At 34.9% G+C, this 26,231-nt stretch overlaps 3 protein-coding genes across 18 annotated transcripts in view; all 3 read right to left on the reverse strand.

Moving 5' to 3' along the window:
- Window positions 1-1,166: 1,166 nt before the first annotated feature.
- LOC127850786 (thrombospondin-1-like) lies at window positions 1,167-8,852 on the reverse strand. The gene is made up of 10 exons (XM_052384097.1): window positions 8,733-8,852; window positions 8,602-8,646; window positions 8,204-8,283; window positions 7,780-7,848; window positions 6,111-6,240; window positions 5,616-5,738; window positions 5,249-5,419; window positions 4,866-5,033; window positions 4,598-4,759; window positions 1,167-2,288 (listed from the first exon to the last, which is right to left on the reverse strand). Exons 1-10 carry the CDS (start codon window positions 8,743-8,745, stop codon window positions 1,870-1,872), a joined length of 1,380 nt encoding a protein of 459 aa, XP_052240057.1. The 5' UTR covers window positions 8,746-8,852; the 3' UTR covers window positions 1,167-1,869.
- A 3,327-nt stretch (window positions 8,853-12,179) lies between these two features.
- Window positions 12,180-14,865, reverse strand: LOC127850384 (uncharacterized). 16 transcript variants are annotated; one of them, XM_052383393.1, is made up of 4 exons: window positions 13,480-14,865; window positions 13,389-13,433; window positions 13,074-13,163; window positions 12,180-13,029 (listed from the first exon to the last, which is right to left on the reverse strand). In XM_052383393.1, the coding sequence occupies exons 1-4, from the start codon at window positions 13,954-13,956 to the stop codon at window positions 12,709-12,711; spliced, it is 933 nt and encodes a 310-aa protein (XP_052239353.1). In that variant the 5' UTR covers window positions 13,957-14,865; the 3' UTR covers window positions 12,180-12,708. The 16 variants fall into 16 exon arrangements, with proteins under 16 accessions (XP_052239353.1, XP_052239350.1, XP_052239345.1 ...); XM_052383390.1 differs by having other exon boundaries at window positions 13,074-13,253; XM_052383385.1 differs by having other exon boundaries at window positions 13,074-13,298.
- Window positions 14,866-15,053: 188 nt separating this feature from the next.
- The window catches only part of LOC127850383 (disintegrin and metalloproteinase domain-containing protein unc-71-like), an 80,447-nt gene continuing 69,269 nt past the window's right edge, over window positions 15,054-26,231 (reverse strand). Inside the window, exons 21-25 of the mRNA XM_052383376.1 lie at window positions 24,463-24,634; window positions 22,616-22,844; window positions 20,550-20,652; window positions 20,178-20,291; window positions 15,054-17,491 (exon numbers count right to left, since the gene is read on the reverse strand). Coding sequence (XP_052239336.1) covers window positions 15,676-17,491; window positions 20,178-20,291; window positions 20,550-20,652; window positions 22,616-22,844; window positions 24,463-24,634 — 2,434 coding nt within the window. The 3' untranslated portion in view covers window positions 15,054-15,675. The remainder of the gene's footprint in view (window positions 17,492-20,177; window positions 20,292-20,549; window positions 20,653-22,615; window positions 22,845-24,462; window positions 24,635-26,231) is intronic.

Here is a 26,231-nt window from a genome sequence, read left to right on the forward strand (position 1 = left end):
TTTGTGTCGTATGAACGAACCTGCACTAAAACTAAATTTAGATTCACATTGTACATGCATGATATACATGCTTGCGAAATCGACTGAACAGACATTTTCGATTTCATAATTAAATATCTGGCTTATTTCGCATTTTCGAAACATGCTCTTCTTAACTTTTATTCTAATTTATATTGAAATAAATGTATAATAAGTTTTTTTTACACATTTTATATAAATTCATAAATATTTGACAAAATCGTGCAGTCTCCCTTTAACATATTTGCGAATATGCTTTATATATAAAGATTTTGTTTAAAATTTAATATTTTATAACATTTATAGCAAAAGAAATCCATTAATAGCATGATTATTTCTCTTCATTTCACTTCTATGCATACACTATAATATCATAATTGGCATACGTTTGCAAACGGTCATCGATCGCAATTATTGTGTTGTACTCGCATATGTGTCTATCTATGGACAAACTACGCACGAACAATGTAAGTAAAACAAATTAAACAAATCTGATTTTTTTATATTTAATCACGAGTTTTTATGATAACGTATGTTTCCAACGTCCACAATACTATTACTATGTAATGTGTTTAAAATTGTAGTCATTTTTACCGTCATATAATTTGTAACCAACAAAGTTTGAACTCGATTACATGAACGATCAGGGTTACTTTATTGATGACGGTATTGCAGCGGGGTAAAATGGAAAGTGTCGTAAGCTCAAAGGCAACTGGAGACGTTTCTTGAAAAATTATATTATTTTATATAAATTTTATTTCTTTAAAATATGTTTTATTAACGTGCTACGCTATATATCGTGGTAAATAGACAATACATTTTAAAAAAGAGGAAATATGTATTTTTTAAAAAGTCTGCATTAAGATTCAATTCAGTTAAAGCGGCAACTAAATAACATAAACATCGTTTGAGCAAACTGTTAAAACTTAAAAAAGGATGGGGATTTTCCAAATCAAGTTGCACCTTAATTAATATTAACTATGGAAGATATGGTAAAGCAGAGCATTGTGTCTCTAAACCGACTATTGCCGACTGACATTTGCAAAGGGTCGAACGTACTTAATGCATCAGTAGGTGCTAAGCAAGACGTTAATGTCGTTGCAGACAATATGTATATAATATATATTCACAAAATAATCAAAGTTAAGTCATTTTGATAATTTAATTAATTAAAGCGATTAAGTGATTTCAACAGGAATACAAATAAAATATATTATTTTTTCGCGTTTTAATTTGTTCCTGTGCACCGGCGTTAAGTTCTTTTATCCGATTTAATATTGAATAATTTTAACTGACCAAACGAATGTCACCGTTATCTCCATGTCTACGTTGTAGATCCTATACAGAAACATTGAATTTTTACACGACTTGTGAAAAACAATCCACCAAATTAAGATCATATGTAATAGTACAATATCAATAAAATCTCGCACAAATCCAATTATTTCATAACGTTCGCCACTTGATTCGTGTCAGAGTCATATAGGGGACCAAAACGTCATAGGAAATCTGGCTAACAATTATCATTATTTCTACATAATTGGAATTCATCTAGCGAATGCATGGCATTTAGCGACGAGATGGAATAGCCATAACACAAAATATGGAACAGTAACAATGAGAAAACTACAACCACGAAACTTCCTGAAACTATTGAATTAAATCTTCTTATTCAAGCTGATATGAACAGAAGAGTGGTAAATTAAAGTTAAATGAACGATGTTTCATATCAATTTGGTGTTTACACACTGACGTAGTGTCTTGTTGCTTTTGGTCAGATAGCAGTCTGTACGTATAATACGCACTACTTGGGCATTGAAGAGATGAAATAACCATAAAGAGTTCACGAATTTACTGAAGAACTTGAATCAACGTTCCAGTAAATGTAATCCAAGCGAGATCACCATCTTCATATACCTGATATCTGGAGTACTGATCGTTCATTAACACCCATACGTGCTCATTCGTGGTCAGTTTCACAGAGCTGGAGGCCGATGTACATGAGTGGGACTGATGTTCGGACTGATAGGTAGCTGTAAGACGCTCATTGACGCTCATGTTTTCACTGCCCTTTTCCAAGAAAAAGTTTATGTTACTACCAGAGAAAGAGCAGATTTGGGCAGTAAAATAGTATATCCCGTTCACAGGAGCTGTGAAATGTCCAGTGCTTGCGTTATATGCATTCCCTTCGTTGAAGATCACGGTTCCAAATGCATTGACACGATTTGCCAAAACATTGAGTCCGTGGGCGTTGAAGACTATTACATGGCCTGTAATATAACATCGATAGTTTATTCCAATGTTAAACGTGTCTTTTATAAGAAATACATTACTAGTATGTAGCCACACACTCTACTTATGTCACAGATACTAAATCACATGTGGTTAATTATGCACATTTGTGGACGTTAGGATAAATATGAATGTGCATTTTTTAAGTTTTATAATGAAGGAGAAAAATGGATTTAAATAAACAAACAAGCGAAACTGATAAAAAGTTCATATTCAACTAATATCGTAACAAACAATTTGTTAACATGATACCTACAGAGCTCTGGAAGGAATTACTCACATAAATCTTGAATTGTACCCCTTTGTAAATAATGTATAAGCAAGAGAACTGTTCACTTGGGATATACATGGATTAGTTCATACATTCTTTTATTTATAAAATCATTTAATAAATTTATTTACAACACTGTTCTGTTTGGAATAGTATAGAATAACAATACTAGCAGAACAACGTTACTAAAAATAGTTTGCCTCCCAAAGGAATCGAACCAGGGAATTCTCGATGTGAACCCGTATCTTGTTTTTATTCTAGACAAAATTCTCGCAGCTTTACGCACATACTCGAACTATTGCAGCTTTACGCACATACTTGAATTATCGCGGCTTTATGCACATACTCGATTGATCGCTGTACGCACATACTCGAAGCCCGTTTGGCTTTACGCAAATAATCGAAATAAGGCGATATAATATAAAGTTAATTTTGGGTTTAAAACCTTAATATAAACGATCAATGTCGCACTTCTATAATTCCGCCTTTTCGATATGATTGTCCTAATTTGAGATCAATGTGCTTTGTGAAAGGTTAACTGGAGACATTTGCAGCATGAAGCAATTTAAGCAAGGTCAATGAAACTGAAACACCACGTTTCACCAAAATGATAATACAAAATTTATTTATAGCCTCGTTCAAGGGCTACAAAAATCAGCACGTTTTAAGAATTCAAATATATTTGCACTTGATGAAGATTTATTATTTCAAAAAGATAAACGTACTAAAAAGCACGATATGCTGTGCTCTGGCAGTGTTCAATTGTACGCACAGAAAACAGCAACGCAAAGAAATGGGGATGCGAACCAATCCTGCTCCACAAACTTCAGTGTTACTTATAAACATTTAATGAAAATCAATGTTTGTAATATTATTTGATAAAATATATTTTGTTTAGTACATTTATTAGAATGTTAATTACGCTTTGTTTTTGCATCATTCAAGTCAAGTTTTGGTAAATTTATATGTTTTTTAGACGTAACATGTACATACAATCGTTCGAGAAATGTTTACTTAATAAACATTTAATTTATTTGCCGGTAGTATATTGCTTGTGGTTTAGTAAAGATAAACGTTGTCCATAAATACTTCTTGCATATTGCAGATTGGCTCGAACTAATGAGTTGTATTTTACAAACGCCCTTAAAGCGGTCACTAAAATGTGGTTATTCTTCTAAACGAATAAAACCAAGGTAAGTTTATGTTGTTTCGTCGTTTGACATAGTAATAATAAAATAAATAATGTTAACGGTACCTTTTGTTGAGTGTGTGTCTTGTTTTTTCAATGTGACATTTGAGAAAACCCGCAAGTTTGCAAAATAACTACCCTTACACTTTCAACATTTCCACATTTAAAGCGATGCTTATAAGGCTAACATTCTGAGTTGCAGGCAGGAAGTCAACTACAAAGGTCGAACGTAAGGGACTCATTTGTGCAATGTAATTGAAAATAAAACTCACCCTAACTGATGTAAAAGAATTTGTTATTTCGAATTTCAATATTTTTGCCAAGATTTGGTTGGTTTGTGTTTCAATTTTCTAGATATGACTGCTGATGGTTACTTTAAAAAAATATTTTATTGATTTTTCACTGGAGCTTTTTGGATCCAATGTTTACATTTATCAATATAAAGCATTTTCAAACTCGTTTTCCAGCATTTATAAAACATGCCAAAATCTGTTAAAAGGCCCCTTTAACAAACACTACTGTACGTTGCTATATAATTAGTACCGTGCGATTTTCCCTTGGGTTTTAGCGTTACTGCAATTAGCAGCATGTGGAGCGTAGCAGCTTGGTTAAGCTTGACAATAATGCTATCATTTACAGTGTTGATGTTTGGTAGTCATTTAGTGAACTTCCAATGGAAATACTATATTTTACGCTCGCATAAACTTGATTTTACACGTTTAGCTACATTCTGAGGACTAAAATACACGTTTAGTTAGGAATCTTGATAGTTGCCCTCACAAGTGTCGATGGACTTCACATTAACTTGATCATAAACTGTTACTTACATGATGTGTTGACACAGATATCAAAGTCTTCAGCGTTTCCTTCACAACTCTTTCCGTATAGAGTTGGACTCGGGTTGCTACAGCTCCTTTGCCTCAGCATTTTGCCCACTCCACACGTGACGGAACACCCCTGCCACGGATCCCAACTCGACCAGCCACCATCTTAGTTAAATTATGAATTGTGTGATTAATACTGGATTAATCTAGTTGACTGTTTCAAATTTTACACCGAATTTGCATTATCATACAATTCAAATTGGATACACACCCCTGACGCTGCAGGGGCATATTGAATATTCACTTGATTCACCGACGCAATAGTCCCCAGACCGGTCTGGTTTTGGATTAGTGCAGGTTCTTGTCTTCTTTCTTAGCCCCACTTCACACGTAACTGAGCAACCTGACCACGTAGACCAATCTGACCAGTTGCCGTGTACTTGAAAAGAACATATTTTACAAGTAGATGCGTTAGTTGCACAATGTCAGAAAATTATTTCAGATAATATATCGATGTAAAATGTGGTTAAAATTGTTTTCATAACACCCTTATCGCCATTGGTTTTTATTAGCTCAACGTAGAACAAAATTAAATTGTTACCTAGATGGAATTCACAATGAAAGTCATAATAAAAACACAATGCATATTCATACCCGGACAAAGCTGGTTCACACACATTTTTGACTCCGAGGCCAGCCCATTGCAGTCGAGTCCGTTGTTGGCAGGAGCCGGGTTTGAGCAGGTCCTTGTTCGAATCTGAGTGCCGTTACTGCAGGTAACACTGCATGTCGTCCAGGCGGTCCAAGTTGCCCAGTTGCCATCAACTGTGTCGATATAATAGAAATGTTTTTTTATTTCCTTAAATTCTTAATATATATTTTAACATTTCACAAATAAGACGAATATCTTTTATAATTATACTAAAGACTTTAACCTCATATTAAAATATGCGCTTCATAGATCTATATCATCACGAAAAATTGTTACTTATAAATAATATTTGGCATAAAATATTCTTACCGAGCTGACAGAGTCCGCAAAACTTTGGACATATCGTTTTGGCGTGATGAACATCTGCACAGACGTTTAGGATGGAGTTGAGACGGGCACAGTCCAGGGTTTCGTCATCGATGCACGATGTTGCTAGAATAACATATTCAATCTATAAACGCGTAAATAAATATAGGGATATTGATAAAATATGGAATCACCTTTGCTTATCGTACGATAAACCTTACGATTTTAATATCGGGGTTTTATTCTGATGGTGGGCTCGAAAGGCATATTTAAACTATCATTACCGGTAATTGTATCATATTGCCACCTATTTAATATTAATATTGTTTTTATGTTCAAAATGTCTACTAATGTTAAATTGAATTAGCTCCTAACAATAACAATGAATTCTTTGCACATCTGAGCTGATTATAGTCAGATTAGCATATGTATTTTTCATAAAAGTTGGATAACGCGTTCTTTTACAGGAAACTATACATGCGCCTTTACTATGCATACGTTTTCTGTGTGCACACAGCTGCTCATTGCAGAGATTACTGCCGCAACATTCATGACATGAGTACTGCTGCCTGGTCTGGATGGAGCGACCGATGATACCGTTGGGGTCAACGGCCACTGAACTGCACAACTACAAATGTAAACATTTCATATAAGTCGGGGTAGGGTTTGAGCATGCATTTTATAGCTGAAACGTCTCAGGTGTCTCGTGATACATCCACATGTTTGTCACCTACTTATTTTACTTGCGTTGCATAGTTAAACTATGACACGCAAATTGTAAAGAATATTATCGGGTCGACCAGTCACGTTGGTCTTTTTGTTTCTTTATGTCGTGCCAATATTGATTGCAACGCCGTTCGATTTTTTATAGACAGATAGACTGTTAAGAGGTATAGCTTAATGAATTGAAAAATGTCAATGTTAGTTAAACATATATGAACATATGTTCTGGTATTATTTGATTTGAGACTCTTATAGTTATATTTATCTTACTTTTTAAATATATATATCTCACTCATATTATTTTACAAATTGTGACAATTTATAGTAAAGGCATGTTTGAAACTTGATTTGGTTTTTATGTCATGGGAATAATATAATATTTTTTGTTTTACAGGATATATTGTTATGTAAATAATAATGTAGGATTTATTGTTTTTTGTATGGTATCAAACATTAACATGATATGGAAATTGACATAAGCGTCATAATATTAAAAATAAATTAATATCATTATTTTTGTTAATTACTAATTAATTTATGTTTCGAAAATAACTTAAACAATATATATTGTTTCAAAATTGCAAAGCATTTTTTTTATAAATTATGAATGCAAAGTTTAAATGAATTATTTGAATACATGTATATTATTATGATCGTATTCTGGTATTATTTCAGAGATATAAATAGACATATAAGGCAATAACTACGACTGCATTATAAGTAGCGATAAACGCATGAAGCGAATCTAAGAACATATGAACACACCTCTCATCTATCCTGGAGTTAATAGTACACCAGTAGGGCACTAAAGAAAGTACACCTGACAACTACATGACTGCAAATAAAAAACTATATGTGATCATTTGTCATCGGCACGAACTATATGACTACCTTCAAGGTCAAGGTTCAACTCTGAGGTCATCTTAAAATAAAACTGTTCATCTCTTTAATACCAATAACTGTATTGAAGGAATTTAAATGTCTTTAGAATTCGTTTTGAGCTTTATGATTCGGCGTGGCACGTAGAAGAACCATTTAAGCTTACATTCACATTCTATTTTATGTTACGAAGTAAACTTCAGACTTCATCAGATCTTTTTTAATTGTTAAACTGCTGAAGTAGATTTTACACGCACACGCATCAAATCGCTACCGTTAAGATAATACTCCGAGATAAACTAACAAATTGCAGCATTTGCGTCTGCGTCAAAGTGGCAGGTGGGGCCTTTATCAAAGTTCTCAATAGCTACATTAAAAGATTTTTTTCAAGTATTCAATTAAATTTAAATTCAAACAAACTATTGTCATTGTATATATCATTTACAGTCGAAATAAAAATATAATATGACATATAAAATGATATTTTAAAAAATATTTGAGAAAGGAAAGGCGGAATGGAAAACGAGTTTGAAACAAACGAGTTGATTGTAATCAAAGTAATTACCTGATTGTTCTGACAACCCATGTTGTAAAGTACTTCGTTGCCGGAATGGAGCGCTTGCAAATAGCATGACTATTGGCGAGAAGAATATTAAATAAGGTTAATTTCGTAATACCGCCATTAAGTATTGACCGTTTTCCTAAAAAGAGTCGTGGTATGGTATATAGACAGAGCAGTATATCATCTATTTAAATATCGCTTAATGCAGCTCGACAGACTATTTCGATGTTAGTATTACAGAGAAGACATAGAATAAGAATACAAACCGTTTTTATTATAAATACAATGAATTTTGGGGAAAAACAACAGAAAATTTAGATACGTAATTCAGAGTTTAGGAACGGTGAAATGTTTATATATCAGTATAACTATGCAAATACAATATCAGTTACTTACCATTCTTGTTAATAATTCGAATGAAACTAACCTCACTATATGAACATTGACTTGTGTTTGTACACGCCCGTGGGTCAGTGATATTTAGACAACTGAAGCATTCAAGGCATTCTGAAATAAAAGTTTAGAAGCTTTTATAATCATGTATTCATCAAGTAAGAGTCTGTTTATATATAGATTTGCGTTTGAACGTCCTTCCCTCCGAATCCTGTGTCTCTCATACCACCAACAATATTCGCCAGGTGGAAGAGTTTGAACTTAAAGGAGACATTCTTCGTCATAGTTATTTGAAATGTTGTTATACCTATTTATCTTGGGATAATTATATGCATCAGGAACATTGACTCTCCATCGAATAGCTCAACTTTTTATGTTTTAAGAAATTATATAATTGTATTATTGTCTTAATCATGACACTATGTAACATACCTGATACTTCAACGACACACAGTATTCCCGCAATAATCAAGGGACCTGTAAGTGGAAACAAATCTGTTGATATAATAGCTCTTACGTCTGGCATTTATAACTCTATAAACGTATATATAAACGTGACTTACATAATAAATTCATTCTCGTTTTGACGGAGTTGCAGAGAGTTTTAAAATTGAACGCAATTTATAGTCACAACGGTTATCGGAATTACGGAACATGCCGTGCATACTGTGTCATCTGGTTTGCTGATGACAAAATAAGCTCAGCAAAGTCACGACTGACCTTAACACACACAGGCTTGCGATTCAGTCAGTAAAGGTAAGTCGAATCGACACGAAATGTTGTATGAAATGTACTGTTTAATTCTGTACTTACTCAAAACGAGTGTAGACTTCTCGTAGCAATTGGTACTTAAAACCAAATGGTACCTCGCAGCAAATGATGCTGACCAGAAGATCATGAAACAGTTCTACATGCATATTTGAACAGGCGCCGTATAAAATACACATTAATTATTCACCAGTTTGTTTGTTGCACTTTGAAAGTTGCACTATGAAAGAAAATGTCCAAAAGTCCATTTATGTCGCTCGATGTGAATTGCAAGTTGCTAAATAAAACTGAATGTTGTGGGGGGGACTGTTGCATATTATTGACAAAATTAATGCATTCATTTAAGTATCAATTGCATTTTACTAAATGATACTTGCATGTGGCTTAATTACAATTTCTTATTTCTGAATAACCATTGAGTGCTGCTAATTACTGAGTCGTCTTTCGCACTGTGTTAACTTGTTAGTTTTTTTAACCTTCTGCAACTTCTGTGCGTCTTTGTTTTGCTTCTTTAAAGGGATCTTTTCACGCTTTGGTAAATTGACAAAATTGAAAAAAGTTGTTTCAGATTCGTAAGTTTTCGTTTTAGTTATGATATTTGTGAGGAAACAGTAATACTGAACATTAACCATGCTCTAATATAGCCATTATATGCATCTTTTGACGATTTTAAAACCTAAAAATTATAAAGCGTTGCAACGCGAAACAATTGAATAATTTGGAGAGTTCTGTTTTTGTCGTTAAATTTTGTGAAACTACGAAGATTGCTTATATAAGGTATAAAATACGTCAATAATGTGTACTCGGCGGAATAGCTCAGTAGGCTAAAAAGCGTTTTTACTTCAGGACTCTGGCAGGACTCCAGGGGTCACTGGTTCGAAACCTGCTCCGGGCAATGTTCTTTTCCTTTTTTAAATTTTTTTCTTGATTTTTTACTGGGGCTTTTATGATCCAATGTTTACATTTATCAATATAAAGCATTTAATGAATAAGTTAAAAAAAATGCCAAAATCTGTGAAAAGGCCCCTTTAAATCAATTACTGTCACAGATCCTCAATACGACAACACGGTTGTACAACGAGAGATATGTATCGTTTTATCCCGACAAGAACAAACTTATACAAGCCTCTGATTTATTGGTGTGGCGTGATGACAGGTCATTAGTACCTTGTACCTTGTATTCTGGTGGATGTTTGTGCTCGTCAAACATACGAAAGCGCTAATGCAGAATTCTGCCACCTTAATATCAAGTCAAATGTACACATCAGTAGGGCCAAACAAAAGAACCTGCTCAACTCGAATTGCTCTATGTTAGGTTTACAGGACATACTATACACTTCTTGGGGCATTGTTACGTGAATAAAATGAAGTCAATTAAATGTGCCTAGTAGTTTTTCACACAAAAATAGAACGCAATTTATAGCGACACGGGTTATCGGAGTCACCCCAACTTGCCGTGAAGTCTGTGTCATCGGTGGTGCAGATGACAAAATAAACGTAGCCAAGTCACGAGCGTGATCAACAATTCGGGCTTTATGTTAAACAGAATTAAACAATCGAAAAGTGAGGGTTCATCATCACAGCAGCCATGGCACCCACTAGAATGCTTGTTTGAACTTAATTTTCTGTCTTGTTATTCGCATTACTTTGATGTGCAAGCAATCGACAACAAGATTTTGCAAAATAAAAACACAACACAAAGACGCTTTGAAGTTGCAAGTTGTTTGTGCCGAATATCACATTATGCAATTGCTATTAAGCTTACTGATTTAGTTATCAAGCAACATGCATTGACCGGCGAACATTCCTAGACCTGCAGTATGCTGTAATCAAAACTAAAATAAAATTCACAATGACAGAAGTTGGTTGCAACGTGCAATACAGCTGATGTGACGCTCGGGCAAATATCGTGTATTAGACTTTCAACCTCGTTAATTGAGATATTGACATTGCTATAAAATAACTAATTAACTTAGTGTATATGGCCATCATCTTGGGACGATGTGTCATGCGTAAAACCCAGCTCTGCATATCAGTCATGATCCCACTTTTAAAACGGTGGTCCATAATTATTTCTTTAAAGAATTGTTACCCATTAAAAGCTGATTAGTTTATAGTTTTTTTTTCCATGTATCCATTGTTGCACACTTATTTTTGGTAAAATGCAACGTTGTTACACTTACAATAAGTAAGATCTTTTCTTAAATTAGATAGTGTTCTAGTTGAGGTTATCATTTGTTCAAATTGCCGAACCCTATCTACGGTCAAGCAAGAACGAAATTTAAACGTCTACGTGTTCTACAAATAGTTTGATAGATAGAAACATGTAAACCTTCACGTTCATTTTTTTATTTTCAAATAAGCTATTTTGATATTGGTTCTATTATTGCATTGTTCAATTTTCTACACATTTTTTAACATTTATTTTTATGAATGATTGTACATAATATTATCCGTCGTACATAACGGTTTGTGTACTGTTGTTGCAGGTGTCTGTATTTCAATAGATCGATTAACTCATTATATGGATAGAGGGCCGAATTGGGCGAATGGACGTTGTTTCAGTTTATTTTTGTCGGATTAAATAATGTTGTTGCTATGCTAACATAAATAAGGGCAAACTATAATCTGGAATGCACAGCACCAAAAAAACTAAAGATGTTTTTATTAACTCGGTAAGTGGATAGATGGTCGTATGGCCTTGATATCGAGTTTTGTCAGACCAAAATCGTGGTTGCTATAGCTACAGAAGTATTTGAAAACCCAACGCTGCACCATGTCATATTAAAAGTGAGTGTGCCATGTAATGAAACTTATGGAGATCCTGTGTCACTACATTATATCCTGTGTGAGTTATTGACACTACATTATATACTGTGGAGGATAGGTTATTATATACTTTGGAGATAAGTTGTCACAACATTATATACAGTGAAAGATATACTCGTCTAATGAAGTCTTAAAAGTAACGAGTATTGAGCAGATAACGGTTAATATGGCAAAAGTGAACTTAAATGGCAAACATGACATAAAAAATACCGCGTGCATGTAACTGGTACAATATCGCTTAGTTCAATTGGTTTAATTTCGATGCAGCATAAGACACCGAACCCATGAAGTTTCTCATCAATTAATCATGATACAAAAGTTCTCTAACCTTATCCCCCACGATTGATCAAGAAGCACAACGTATGTGAGTAATCGTAGGTTCCAAAGTATAACTACTAACAACAATACATTAATTGTAGTTATTATTTTTATTTAAATATCTGTCTAGTCCTACATTGTCAACAATATCAATGAAATTATGCGTCAAGATACAAAAATAAGAAAGGTGAATACAAAATAAAACAATGAAGTTCTTAACAACTCATTGGTTAATTACAGGGTAAATGAACACATGATTGTATAGCACATACAAATGTTACCAAAACACAGGCTACAAATAAATGTACAGCACAAATAAATGTTATCAGAAACATATGTTTTTACTCTGTTAGTGGGATGCCATTCAATGAGTGTTGTAAGCCCATACGATGTGATCATCTTAAGCTAAATAACAAACAGGTATGTTTATTTACAGAGCATGCTTTATACCTTAGGTACATGCACCATTATTTAAATATAGCATGTATGCCCATTCCATAACAATATCTGAACAAAGATACAAAAAGCAGCAATAAATATTTAATTAAAAGCCATCCATTAAGCAAAACTTAAGATACACAGACCAGAATTTTCTGGTGATAGATGTCACTGCAATACAATTCCTCAGACATATAATATTTTTATTGTATTAAGGTACATATTTTTCAACAAATTAAAGTATGTGTATCTATTAACCAATTTACCAAATAATAATGACATCTTGCATTTTAAATTCACATGTTCCCATACGTACTCTTTAACAAGGTACACAAATGTATTCACATGTTCCCATACGTACTCTTTAACAAGGTACACAAATGTATTCACATGTTCCCATACGTACTCTTTAACAAGGTACACAAATGTATTCACATGTTCCCATACGTACTCTTTAACAAGGTACACAAATGTATTCACATGTTCCCATACGTACTCTTTAACAAGGTACACAAATGTATTCACATGTTCCCAAACAACTCTTTAACAAGGTACACAAATGTATTCACATGTTCCCATACGTACTCTTTAACAAGGTACACAAATGTATTCACATGTTCCCATACGTACTCTTTAACAAGGTACACAAATGTATTCACATGTTCCCATACGTACTCTTTAACAAGGTACACAAATGTATTCACATGTTCCCATACGTACTCTTTAACAAGGTACACAAATGTATTCACATGTTCCCATACGTACTCTTTAACAAGGTACACAAATGTATTCACATGTTCCCATACGTACTCTTTAACAAGGTTCACAAATGTATTCACATGTTCCCATACGTACTCTTTAACAAGGTACACAAATGTATTCACATGTTCCCCTACGTACTCTTTAACAAGGTACACAAATGTATTCACATGTTCCCATACGTACTCTTTAAACAAGGTACACAAATGTATTCACATGTTCCCATACGTACTCTTTAACAAGGTACACAAATGTATTCACATGTTCCCATACGTACTCTTTAACAAGGTACACAAATGTATTCACATGTTCCCATACGTACTCTTTAACAAGGTACACAAATGTATTCACATGTTCCCATACGTACTCTTTAACAAGGTACACAAATGTATTCACATGTTCCCATACGTACTCTTTAACAAGGTACACAAATGTATTCACATGTTCCCATACGTACTCTTTAACAAGGTACACAAATGTATTCACATGTTCCCATACGTACTCTTTAACAAGGTACACAAATGTATTCACATGTTCCCATACGTACTCTTTAACAAGGTACACAAATGTATTCACATGTTCCCATACGTACTCTTTAACAAGGTACACAAATGTATTCACATGTTCCCATACGTACTCTTTAACAAGGTACACAAATGTATTCACAACAATCATAACAGTAAATGTTTTTGTATTAATAAATATTTGCAGAATAGACAGTTTACGAAAACATATTCTAAAATACAAGATATCATTAAATTAACAAGCAAAAATCCAATTAAATAGCAATAACAAAAGAAAATATGGCCAATATATCTCTCATGATACAAATCATAAAAATGCATTGGGACTGTCAGTTTGAACATAACTTAAAAGCATATGTGCACAACAGGCAATCGATTTTTACACATTTCATTATGACATTATAAACAAAGTTTTGGTCATCTAACATAATAAACTTTATGAGAAAATCCATAAGCACATAAACATTGCAACAAGTTGTAAAAACATAAAAAAAACATTTTTTTCTTGAAAAATTGTGCAAATATATTTAAGTGGTTCATCCAAGTAAATGAAAAAGACAACTTGTACAACAAAAAGTATGATTGCAGTCACATTGTTACATATATTTCAGCTTTGTTTCGGGTAAGCTGTTGTTCCCAACTCAGGGACGACACTTTCTGCTTTCATGGTATTTTTGGTTGAAAGGAAGTAATTTCATATAAAAAATCCAGTTTGGGTGGAAAGTTTCGTCGCTGATTAGCCTATGCAGACTGCACAGGCTAATCTTGGACTACACTTTACACTCATCGTTTTCGAAGCAAGTAGCTCATTGTTGGAAAAAGAATGCTGATCCAGTGCACTTAACCAGGTTTGAAACACAACCGGAGTACATGATACTCTGTTCACTGACGGAAATTGTTCCTGGAAGACTTGGTCGTATGAACAGTGTGATAATGACAGATTATTTACACCATCTTATAAGCACATTTATTTATATTTGAGACGATAATCTTATCAAGAAAAAAGTAACCAATCCAAATAAGTTACGGTTTCATGGTAATAAGAATTACTTCTTATGGCAGTAGCATCCGAGCAACCAATAAAATGAAATTCAAAAATGAAGTTTAAACAGTAATATGATATACTTATTAAAATGATTGATAGCTGTAAAATCTTTTATAACGGAAAGCACACAAAGAAACTGTTTCAGAAAATATACAACACAAAAATAGTGTATTTGGCATTTTGTTAAATAGCTTAGGTAAACAATTTCCCAAGCATGATAATTCAAATGCACTGTATAAAAACTTCTATTGATGAACCATATGCAAAACTATTTCAGAATTCAGATTTGTTTCAAAGAAACACTTGAGATTCATGTAAAAAGGGAAAATTTGCACATTTATTATATTTGAGACCATATCCTGGCAAGAAAAAAACGCAAATAAATAAAGGGTTCAGTTTAAAACTATAGTTTTTGTCCAAAAAATGTTTAACGAATACAATAGTTTTAAAATTAGCCCATGATGTAAGATGCGCTAATAAATATACATGTTCTATCATAGTATGAGCATGATATGAAAAGATGGGTTTCATTTAATTATGCGAGAATCTCATCAATTAACTCATTAATTACCCATACAAACCTTGTTTAACCACAACTAATTTCAACTTTGAAGTCTTTTTTAAAATGAGGTGAAATGGGATTAAACAATATTGGTGACATTTCAACATGAAGATCAACTGTATAAACAGACTATATAGATGGCCATGAATAATGTCTTTTGACTAGGCCAGAGGCAGTGAGGCTTACATTATAACAAAATACATGATATTCACAATGCAAAAATATTTCTATAAATACTAGAACACCATTTGCTATCTTTGTAACTAGCAGTCACAGATGTCCACAGTATGGGGTTCTATTGCACTAAACCTATTCACTAACAAGGAATCCCTTTCAGTGGCAACCTCATCACAGTTTGTGTCTTTTGAACTGTAACTCTGACTCAGAGGCCGATTGCCCTTGCTTGAATGCCGCAAGTTTTTCCTATGATTTCTATTCTTGTGATTGTCCAAAGGAGATATCTCTTCCAAGCTTCTGTCAATACACTGACCACTTTCTGTTTGATCTCGGTCTATTTCACCCAAAGGCTTGGGATTTGGCAAAATACCATTTGGTAATTCAGGTAGCGGGTGCTTTGAATGTTCACTTGTGAATGACTCGTCCCCGTCATTTATGAAACGACCCTCGCTCGCTTCACGCAGCTGCTGATCAAGCGTGTCGACAGACTCGTCACAGATGTCATTAGAAATGTCCAACTCAGAGTTGACAAGAGTGTTTGTTTCTGAGTTCATACTCGAGGACTGGCAGTCGTGGGAGGAGTTTTTCAAAGTCTCCAGAGTGCTCGTTCCTGACGTGACGTTACTACACGTGCCTGCCCTTGATCCCTCATTAGTCAGTAGGATTGGGCTTCGTTCATAGCACCCCGCATCGATTCTAGGAACTCCATCCAGAAGTTTCTGCAAGTCATTATCCATGGGATTATAGCTTGCTCCACCATATTTACCAGCTGGAACCAATTTGATCTGGTTGGGACCAGTCCTTATCACTGCGCTGAATGAAGGTGGAGACGCAGAACCAGACCGTGAATGGTTCCGAGAAACATCCTCGATGCTAAACCTTTCCGGGTCATGTTCACTTCCATACCCAGAACTTTTCTCGTAACCACTGCGAGAATTGTTTGTCCCATTGTTTGAGCTACACTCACCGTTTTGGCTTCCTAGAGGGGTATCACTGTTATCCCTGCCACTAAGTTTTTGTCCATAGTTGAAAATGCTTCTTATATTAATCGGATTCATAGGTGGGGGTATGTTAATATGAGGTAATGGGGACTCGATGTCGTCCAAACAAAAATTCCCAACATTGCTATTATTCTTGTGCAGCACATACTTGCTCCACTGACTGCCCAGCAGTGGCCGTAGAGCCGTGCATGTGCTGCCACTCGTGATGGAGTTTGGGCTTTGTGGGTCCTGACTACTCGTAGGGTAGTGCCTGTCATCCGTGGAACTGGACCTCACATCTTCCGAAGTCGACGGCGAAATCACAACCGGTGGGTCATCGGGCGACGGAGATAAGTCTATAGTATTGCGATCGATGGTTTGTAACAGCTGATCCAGATTCCGCATCCGCAACACACGGGACTTTGGCGGCGAGGTGATATTCTGCATCCACATATTTGGTCTCTGAGTGAGGTTTGAGAGAGGACGATCATAGCCGGTGAACTTGCGAGGTGGCGAAGGAGACCGATTCTGCAGACCCAGATTGCTGAATGGCGGTGGCAACATAAAATCAAAGCTGGAAGACTCAATCATGTTATCGAGTGACTTCCCCTGCTGGTCAAACGTTCCAAAGATGTCCTGGATCTCTCCCGCCTCAGTGTCCTCCTCGTCAATCTCGTCGTACGGACCCACGCTGTCTCCCTCTCCGTTGCCAGACGAGGTGGCCGTGTTGGACTCACTGCTGCGTCGGTCGTTCTCATACTTCATAGCACTGAAGGCACCTTTGAGGATTCCCTTTTCCGGTTTTGCACTGTTTGGGTCTGATATAATGACGGGCGGGTGAGGTAATTCCACATCACTGTCCTCTGCTGACTTATTTCCTTTCTTACCTTTCTTGCCTTTCTTTCTTTTTGTTTTCTCATCTCTACAAGAAGAAAAAACAACAACATTGATTTTTACTACAATATATAATATATTGTAACGTAATAATAAAATTTTGATAAAATATTCAGACATCACACATGTTTTAAACGTCGATAGTGACTTATTATTGAACAGATAGGATTTTGTTTGTCCCCATGCCTTAATAACTTTTATCAATCACACCTCATCTTTAACTGACTGAACTTTTCCTTCTTAAGCTACACATTTCTCCATGTATATGACCTACTTCCATTTGGTATTTCAAGGTATATCAATATATTCAAATGCTGTAAAAGTTACAGTACATTGTAGTAAGGTCCTTTTGAAAATATTGTATAAACTTGGAAAGTGCTTGTGTTAATGAGCAAAAAAAAATTCAATTAACATGTATTCAACTTGTGTGCGTCTATATTTCATCCCATTATGCTGCAAATCTTGTTTTTGGTTATGTGGTCAGGATATGGGAACAAAGTATAGCAGCTACAAACGATTATTATAAGTCACAGAAAACAATAACTTTAATGAAGATAAGGTCAGTTCATTTATAAATGATCATTAAATTTTGGGATTTTTTTTTTCCAAAATGATCAAGTTTGAATTAGAAAGTAACAAGAGATGTGTTTGTCAGACACACAATGCCCCCTACTGCCCCGCTTTGAAATAAAATTTCTATTTATCATTTGGCAGGTATAGAAATCATCTCCCTTTAAAGCTTATTACTTCCCTTGGATTTTGTCCAATCCAATCATGGGGGGAAGAGGGGGCTGTAGACAGTCAAAAATGACCAAGTCAGACATCACTGACAACCAAGGCCTGTGGTTTATCAAAGAGATCATAGCCAGAGTTCATCATGTATCTATGGACATAAGTCCACATGGATGTAATGAACCCTACCATTCACAAATTAGTACAGGAAAGAAATGATAATTATATCATTTAAAAAAAAAACTTTGGCAAATTAAATCATTTGAGTTATAAATAATCAAAATAAAAAATCTGTACAGTAACTGTGAAAAGAACTTAAATTCTTGGTAAGGAAATATATAATCTGAGATTTATAATTATATTAATTACTTCCCTTGAAAATCATTGTCTCTAACAAATCTCTATTTTTAGTAGCAAATAATTAAAAGCCACTACCGTGACTGTAGATTCACCACTCAAAATGTGCAGCTCCATGAGATACACATGCATGCCAAATATCAAGTTGCTAAGTTCAATATTGAATAATTATCTCCCTTTAAAGATTATAATTTTCCTTGGATTTGTATTTTTGACCTTAGACCTTGAAGGATGACCTTGACCTTTTACCACGATGTGTTTGTCAGAAACACAATGCAGCCTACTGCGCCGCTTTGATTTATTTAACAAAAATATATAATTTGGCAGGTCAGATAATTACAGTCCACTCTCGTTATCTCGACATCGGATATCTCGATATTCTCGATATGTCGAAGTAAGCTCAATGTCCCATTTTTTTTCCTTCTTTATCTATATGAATAAACATCGCTTATCTCGATTTTCGTTATGTCGAATAATTCGATATGTCGATATTAAATTTTGTCCCGAGTCCCGATTTAACATGTATTTACTGTGATTTATCTCGAAGTGCGAATAACTTTACCAGTGTCGGCAAAAGGTGAGAAACTTTTTCTTTGATACTTCACCGTCCCGCTTCGCCCAGCTGCTCCCGATACTGTGCGGTAGGAAATTAATCCGTTAATTGCATCAATTATCACACGTGTGTAATGTCGTTAGCCATTAACACTTGATTAAGGCCTGTCACTTTAAGTGTCACTTTAACATCAATTAACTGCAATTAATACACAGCCTGCCGAAAGGCCGAAAGACTAATTGTTTTTACAAACAACATTCCAAAATGCATTGAGTTATATTTTTACGTATATATACCGTCGTTTACTCGACAGTTTAGAAAAATTATAACTGCATGTTTTCATGCAATTCTGTAATACTTTTAAGCGTCATTTTAAGCATTTAAATAGCAAAATTAATCGTGCCTCGTAAAACGCGTATATATCAGGAAGAGAGTATTATGCCACACGGTGACGGCTTTAGTTAGATCACTTAGCAGGTATTAAGATGTTAAAAACAAGGTAAATTTTCGTCTCATTTTTTCTTTGAAAACGCCTAATCGGATATCTCGAACTCTCGTTATCTCGATATTTTTTCTTGTTCCCGCCGACTTCGAGATAACGAGAGTGGACTGTATGTCCATTTAAAGCTTATTACTTTCCTTGGATTTGTTTTTTCAACCCGTTCACCTAGTTTTTGACCCAGCATGACCCATATTGGAACTTGACCTAGATATTGTCTAGATACAACTTCTGACAAAGTTTCGTAAAGATCGAATGAAAACTATTTGAATTAGAGAGCGGACACGAAAAGTGTGACAGACAGACTTCTTCTTCGAAAGGGTACATAAAATGACATCATGACAATGATAACAAAAACAGATAAGTTTATAACCTGTAAAGGGAAATGTTACCAGAACTGATGAGCGTGTTGCATGATCAATGGAAGGGAAACAAATGTGACGAGTTTGTTACCTGTACAAGGACATGCAATCACACTTGATGAGTTTGTTACCTGTACAAGGACATGCAATCACACTTGATGAGTTTTATATCTGTATAACTACATACAACCCAACTTGATGAGTGTTGTACCTGTATGAGGGCAGGGAACCAAACTTGATGAGTTTGTTGGCTGACTCTACCTCCCCTTCCTCACAGTGATGGATGAACTTCTTCTTCTTTTTTGAAGTCTTTGGGCTACGTCGTCTGCAAAGAGAATAAATAGCATGGTATGCTATAATATAATCTTTTAATACCTATATTAAACTCCAATTTATTTGAAATGCTGGCAATTCTTTACCTAATAATTAGACTAAAGTGATTTGGAAAAAAGTAGTAGGTAGTACCTACCTGTTTTCTATACTAGTCCCCAATGACTTAAAGGACAGTTGAACAAACCTTGTGAGTTCTAGCTATAAAAGCAATGGTATGTTTCAGTATGACCTTAGTTCTAGCCATGCTCACCTATAGCAGAGGAAAGAGACTCCAAGCAACAATGCCAGCCCTCCAACCACACCTGCCAGGATGATCATCATCCACTTTGTGTCCATCCAGCTGTTTTCTTTTGCTGAAACACACACATACGTTCATTGTTTAGTATTACAGAAAAGATAAAGTTGTTGATTGATCACAAATATATATGTGATGTGCCCAATTCATAAAGACTGTGTCCATTACAGGAATCCATGGGAATGAAATGTCTTGCAAATTTTGAATAACAAATTAGCTGTGCTCTGTAAAAGGGGGGCTTTATGCATGTGGATGAAGTGTTGTCGCGCATTATCCTGTGCAGTCAGCACAGGCTAATCAGAAATGACACTTTCCGCCTAAACTAGATTTTTGCTAAGAATAGACTTTCTTTAAACGAAAAATATCATAAAAACAGAGAGTGTTGTCCCTGGTTAGCCCGTGCAACAGGCATTAAACCCCCTTTTCACAGAGCGAGGCATAAATATAAACCATTGATGGGGTAAGTGAAACAGCAGTAACACAAGCCCTAGAGAAGTTTCATTATTACAGTACTGTCAAGGATATAAAGTCCACACAAGCCCAAAAGAAGTTTCATTATTACAGTACTTTCAAGGATATAAAGTCCACACAAGCCCTAGAGAAATTTCATTATTACAGTACTTTCAAGGATATAAAGTCCACACAAGCCCTAGAGAAGCTTCATTATTACAATACTTTCAAGGATATAAAGTCCACACAAGCCCTAAAGAAGTTTCATTATTACAGTACTTTCAAGGATATAAAGTCCACACAAGCCCTAGAGAAGCTTCATTATTACAGTACTTTCAAGGATATAAAGTCCACACAAGCCCTAGAGAAGCTTCATTATTACAGTACTTTCAAGGATATAAAGTCCACACAAGCCCTAGAGAAGCTTCATTATTACAGTACTTTCAAGGATATAAAGTCCACACAAGCCCTAGAGAAGCTTCATTATTACAGTACTTTCAAGGATATAAAGTCACATAAGCCCTAGAGAAAATTCATTATTACAGTACTTTCAAGGATATAAAGTCACACAAGCCCTAGAGAAGTTTCATTATTACAGTACTTTCAAGAATATAAAGTCTACACAAGCCCTAGAGAAGCTTCATTATTACAGTACTTTCAAGGATATAAAGTCCACACAAGCCCTAGAGAAGTTTCATTATTACAGTACTTTCAAGGATATAAAGTTTAACCCTAGAGAAGTTTCATTATTACAGTACTTTCAAGGATATAAAGTTCGACCCTAGAGAAGTTTCATTATTACAGTACTTTCAAGGATATAAAGTCCAACCATACAACAAGCATTTGAGCCTAGTTCTGGGAAAACGTGGTGAAATACTTTAACCTTCTGTCAAATTTTTCATTTTAGGAAGTGTCTGTTCTAGATAAAATCCAGTCGAGGCTGAAAGTGTCGTTCCTGATTAGCCTGTGTGGACTGCACAGGCTTATCTGGGATGACACTGAACACAAAACAGTTTAGGGTTGTCCCAGAGCGAGGCTCAAATGTAAGTGGCAAAACAACTCATCTATAATTCATTTCCTGCCTAAAAGAATTCCTTAGAAGTAAAAATACCAAGAAAGATAAAAGTGCAGTCCAAGCTAGGATACTCTCCACAAGCTGATCTGAATAATCACTTGAAGAAAACACTTCATTGTAAATGTACCAAAAAGAACCCTACCTTGCACAACTGCAGATGAAGACATGTCAGTAGTGACTGCATAAAGAACCCTACCTTGTACAACTGCAGATGATGACATGTCAGTAGTGACTGCATAAAGAACCCTACCTTGTACAACTGCAGATGATGACATGTCAGTGGTGACTTTATAAAGAACTCTACCTTGAACAACTGCAGATGATGACATGTTAGTAGTGACTGCATAAAGAACTCTACCTTGCACAACTGCAGATGATGAAATGTCAGTAGTGACTTCATAAAGAACTCTACCTTGTACAACTGCAGATGATGACATGTCAGTGGTGACTTCATAAAGAACTCTACCTTGCACAACTGCAGAATAAAGAACTGTACCTTGCACAACTGCAGATGATGACATGTCAGTAGTGACTGCATGGGGAGGTGAGGTGAAGGTCACATTAAGAGGCATGACCCTGACTTTCTCTGCACTGGTTGTCGTGACAACGGTAGTAGTGTGCAAGGAGTGGAGGGACAGGGCAGGGCGGGGGGCCTTCAGCCGCACACTACAGTCAGGCCCTGCCCAAATGGGGTCACAGAAACACGTGTCATCCTTTGTGCACACCTGGAAATATTATGTATGCTCGGAGGAAAACAGGGCTTAATGCATTTGCATGAAGTGATGTCCCAGGGGCTAAACTTTCTGCTTATTATATTTTTTGTTTAAAGGAAGTCTCTTCATAGTAAAAATCCTGTTAAAGCAGAAAGTGTTAAGATGATTAGCCTGTGCATACCGTATGTTTCCTTATTGACGCTCATGCCCTAATAGATGCGCAGGCCGTCTTATCTGGGGTTCATCGGAATTAATCGGGACCATAAGATAAGATTTATGTAGCCCATAATCCATTGAAGAGTGGCCCATAACATCTGAAAACATCGTTTTTGCGGCCATTTTCTTTGCAACACGGTACGCCGATGACGCCAACTGTATGGTAATGAGCGTTCGGGCGTATTGTTTGTCACACTATAAATACTTATCAACTAGACGCAGTGAAGGCCCAAAATACCGGGTCAAACTGGATTTAATGGTGAGCGTCTCTTAATGGGGAAATATCAAAGTCAATGAAAAATAAAATGGGATCCACAGCTGATCTGCGTTAAATTGGACATCGCAATGTAGTGGGTCTGCAGCAGACAATGTCATACGATTGGTTTAACAATGTTGTAAGCCGCACGTAATGAAAATGTTACACTGTTCAAATGTGAGGAATAGGTAATAGTGGTTGGATTTAACGCGCAGGGGACTTGAAAAACACGCACAGTGCGCGTCAATAAGGACATATACGGTAGATTAAATGTTTGAATGACATTAAAGGGACCATAAACAGTGATTGACCAAAAATGAAAAGTTTTAAAATACAGTATTTTTTTAACATTATTACATTATATTGATTAAAATATCACTACTGGTATATTACTTTACTTGAAAAAAGTTTGTTATGTTTTCATATTTTCAGTATATTCTGTAATAAATTTTACTGGGTACAGGCACCAGGTAACTACCAATTAACTATAAATAACGCAAGTAGATTGATCATGATAGTCATGTGGTAAATCCAGGAATGCAAATTGGGCATGCATAGTGAATTGTATATATTTTATATATAAAATGATCATTCTACTTTTGTTATTTATAGTGTGTATATCGTTATTTCACCTATTTTCGTTGTGTACTTTCGATTTCACATCGCCAAATTTTATTACCGAATATACTGAAAATATGAACTTTTTTCAAGTTATGTAATATACCAGTTGTGATATTTTAATAAATATAAACTAATTATTGTAAAAAAAACAACGTATTTTATAACTTCTTTTTTCGTCAACTGGGATGACAGTCCGTTTAAAAACCTAAATTAGTTTTAAAATATTCATCTGGTCATTAAAGCTTAAAATTTTTAAAATGCCAATATAATTATATATTCATCAAACAAGTTGTGCTTTCTGGATTCATTAATACTTGACGACTCTAAAAAATTACTTGACCCATTTGCATTGAACTTGACATCAAAAGTTAAAACAAGAAGACATACATTTTTATTAAAGAAACTATTAAAATATTCATTAATTATTCAATTTCATTTCATTATTCAATTTGCACATAATTTTGCAATTATAATGACTTTTAAGCCAAATCATACATATGTATGATGTTTGTTTGGTAGTGTTATCAAAAGTCTTACCCCACGCCCCAAGCAGGTGGCCCCCTGTGACATTCCTGGACACTGCAGGGGCTGCAGGTTGGTAAGGGCCACACACTTCCTGTTCATGCACACACGCTCCTCGCCACACCTGGTGCCATCCAGCACGATACCCAGGTTGGGGAGGTCCAGGGTCGACGGTCCATGCACCGTTCTATAACACAGGTCAATGAGCAAATACGTTAACCCTTTACCACTTAGATACGTATTTTGACGTTTTTGTAGTCCCTTAAAAAGTTTTATTTAAGGGGTGTTGCTGCAGTTTTGCTGATTTTTTTCCATCTAATAACTTTTGCTCAAAATTTATATTTGAGTAATACATACTAACATTATATGAAAAATGAAATAAAAACATAGGGTCACCAGCCTTGTTTTGATTTTATTCACCATTATATAACATGTACTTTTTCATTAGAACTGAAAAATCTCTAATTGCATAAAAATGATTAATAACCTATGAAATTGGCAACATGTAGACATTATATAAGCTAAGATATATCATATACCATTTTATTAAACCACAAACTACCAAAAAAATGGAGAACACAAGTTAAATTTTAAGAAATGTTATTTTTATAATTTTTATGTCACCCCAATGTCAATTTTTACTATTTAAACCACAAAAATGGAATTAAAAAAAGTACTATCTAATAACTTTTTGCGAAACTGCTCAAATATGTTCATCTATGTATTGTTATTATAAAACAAAAATAAAAAAGGGGGGTCACCGCACTTTTAACAGAAGTTTTTTTGTTTAACTATCCCTACCGTCTATGTCAAATTTCATAAAATACAGCAATAAGGCGAAACACAAGTACCGGTACATAGACTGTAAGAGATATGCATAAACATTATTGATTGTTTACAATCTTAATTGGGATCACAACAGTTTCCAAAAAAAAACCACAACACTAATTCAATATTTAATAACAAACATAAGACCATACAGTATCAAACTCAACCTTAATCATCAATAACAGGGACTTGTTGTCAAATTTCGGCATGTTTTGAAGTTTGTGATTAAATGCTTTTAATTGATTAATGTAAACAACAGGACTAAAGAGCTCCAGGAAAAAAAACAAGAATGAAATAAAAAAAGAAAAAAAATGTTAACTGCACCTCGGATCGAACCACTGAGTACCTATTATGAACCTACTCGGTCATTAATTTGTGATGATTCTGATAACAAAACTATTGGGTTGTGAGAATAGCATCGGTGTTGCTATAAATATATCCTCGGTTAAATAAACTGCCGCAACACCCCTTAATTGAAGACCTTTCTTACTAGATTCAAGTCTTAAAGGCTTCATTTCCAACTCTTAGATACTGATGAGCAGCAAACAGCATAAAACCTGAACAGGCTGCAGTCACTTTGGTTTTATGCTGTTTGCACATTTATTTAAAAAAAAATTGCAGTCAGTTGGATGATTCACATATTAGAAAGATGTCTACAAAATTAGTCAATCTAAGAATGTGTAAAGCTGTATTTTAACATATTATTACATAATATATTGATACACTTGTATAACCAGATGAATGCCTGGATTGTATATGTTCATTATTTACATCACTGATTTTTCAACACAATCATTCTAATCTCTGACATATATGTCTGATAGTCATAATAAATTGAGCATTCTTTTGGTAAAATGGGGCTTTATACATGTGCTAAAGTATCGCCCAAGATGAGCCTGTGAAGTGTGCACAGGCTAATGAGGGGGAACACTTTTCACCCAAAATGTATTTTGATT

This window comes from Dreissena polymorpha, chromosome 11, assembly GCF_020536995.1.
Source record: "Dreissena polymorpha isolate Duluth1 chromosome 11, UMN_Dpol_1.0, whole genome shotgun sequence".
NCBI lineage: Eukaryota > Metazoa > Mollusca > Bivalvia > Myida > Dreissenidae > Dreissena > Dreissena polymorpha.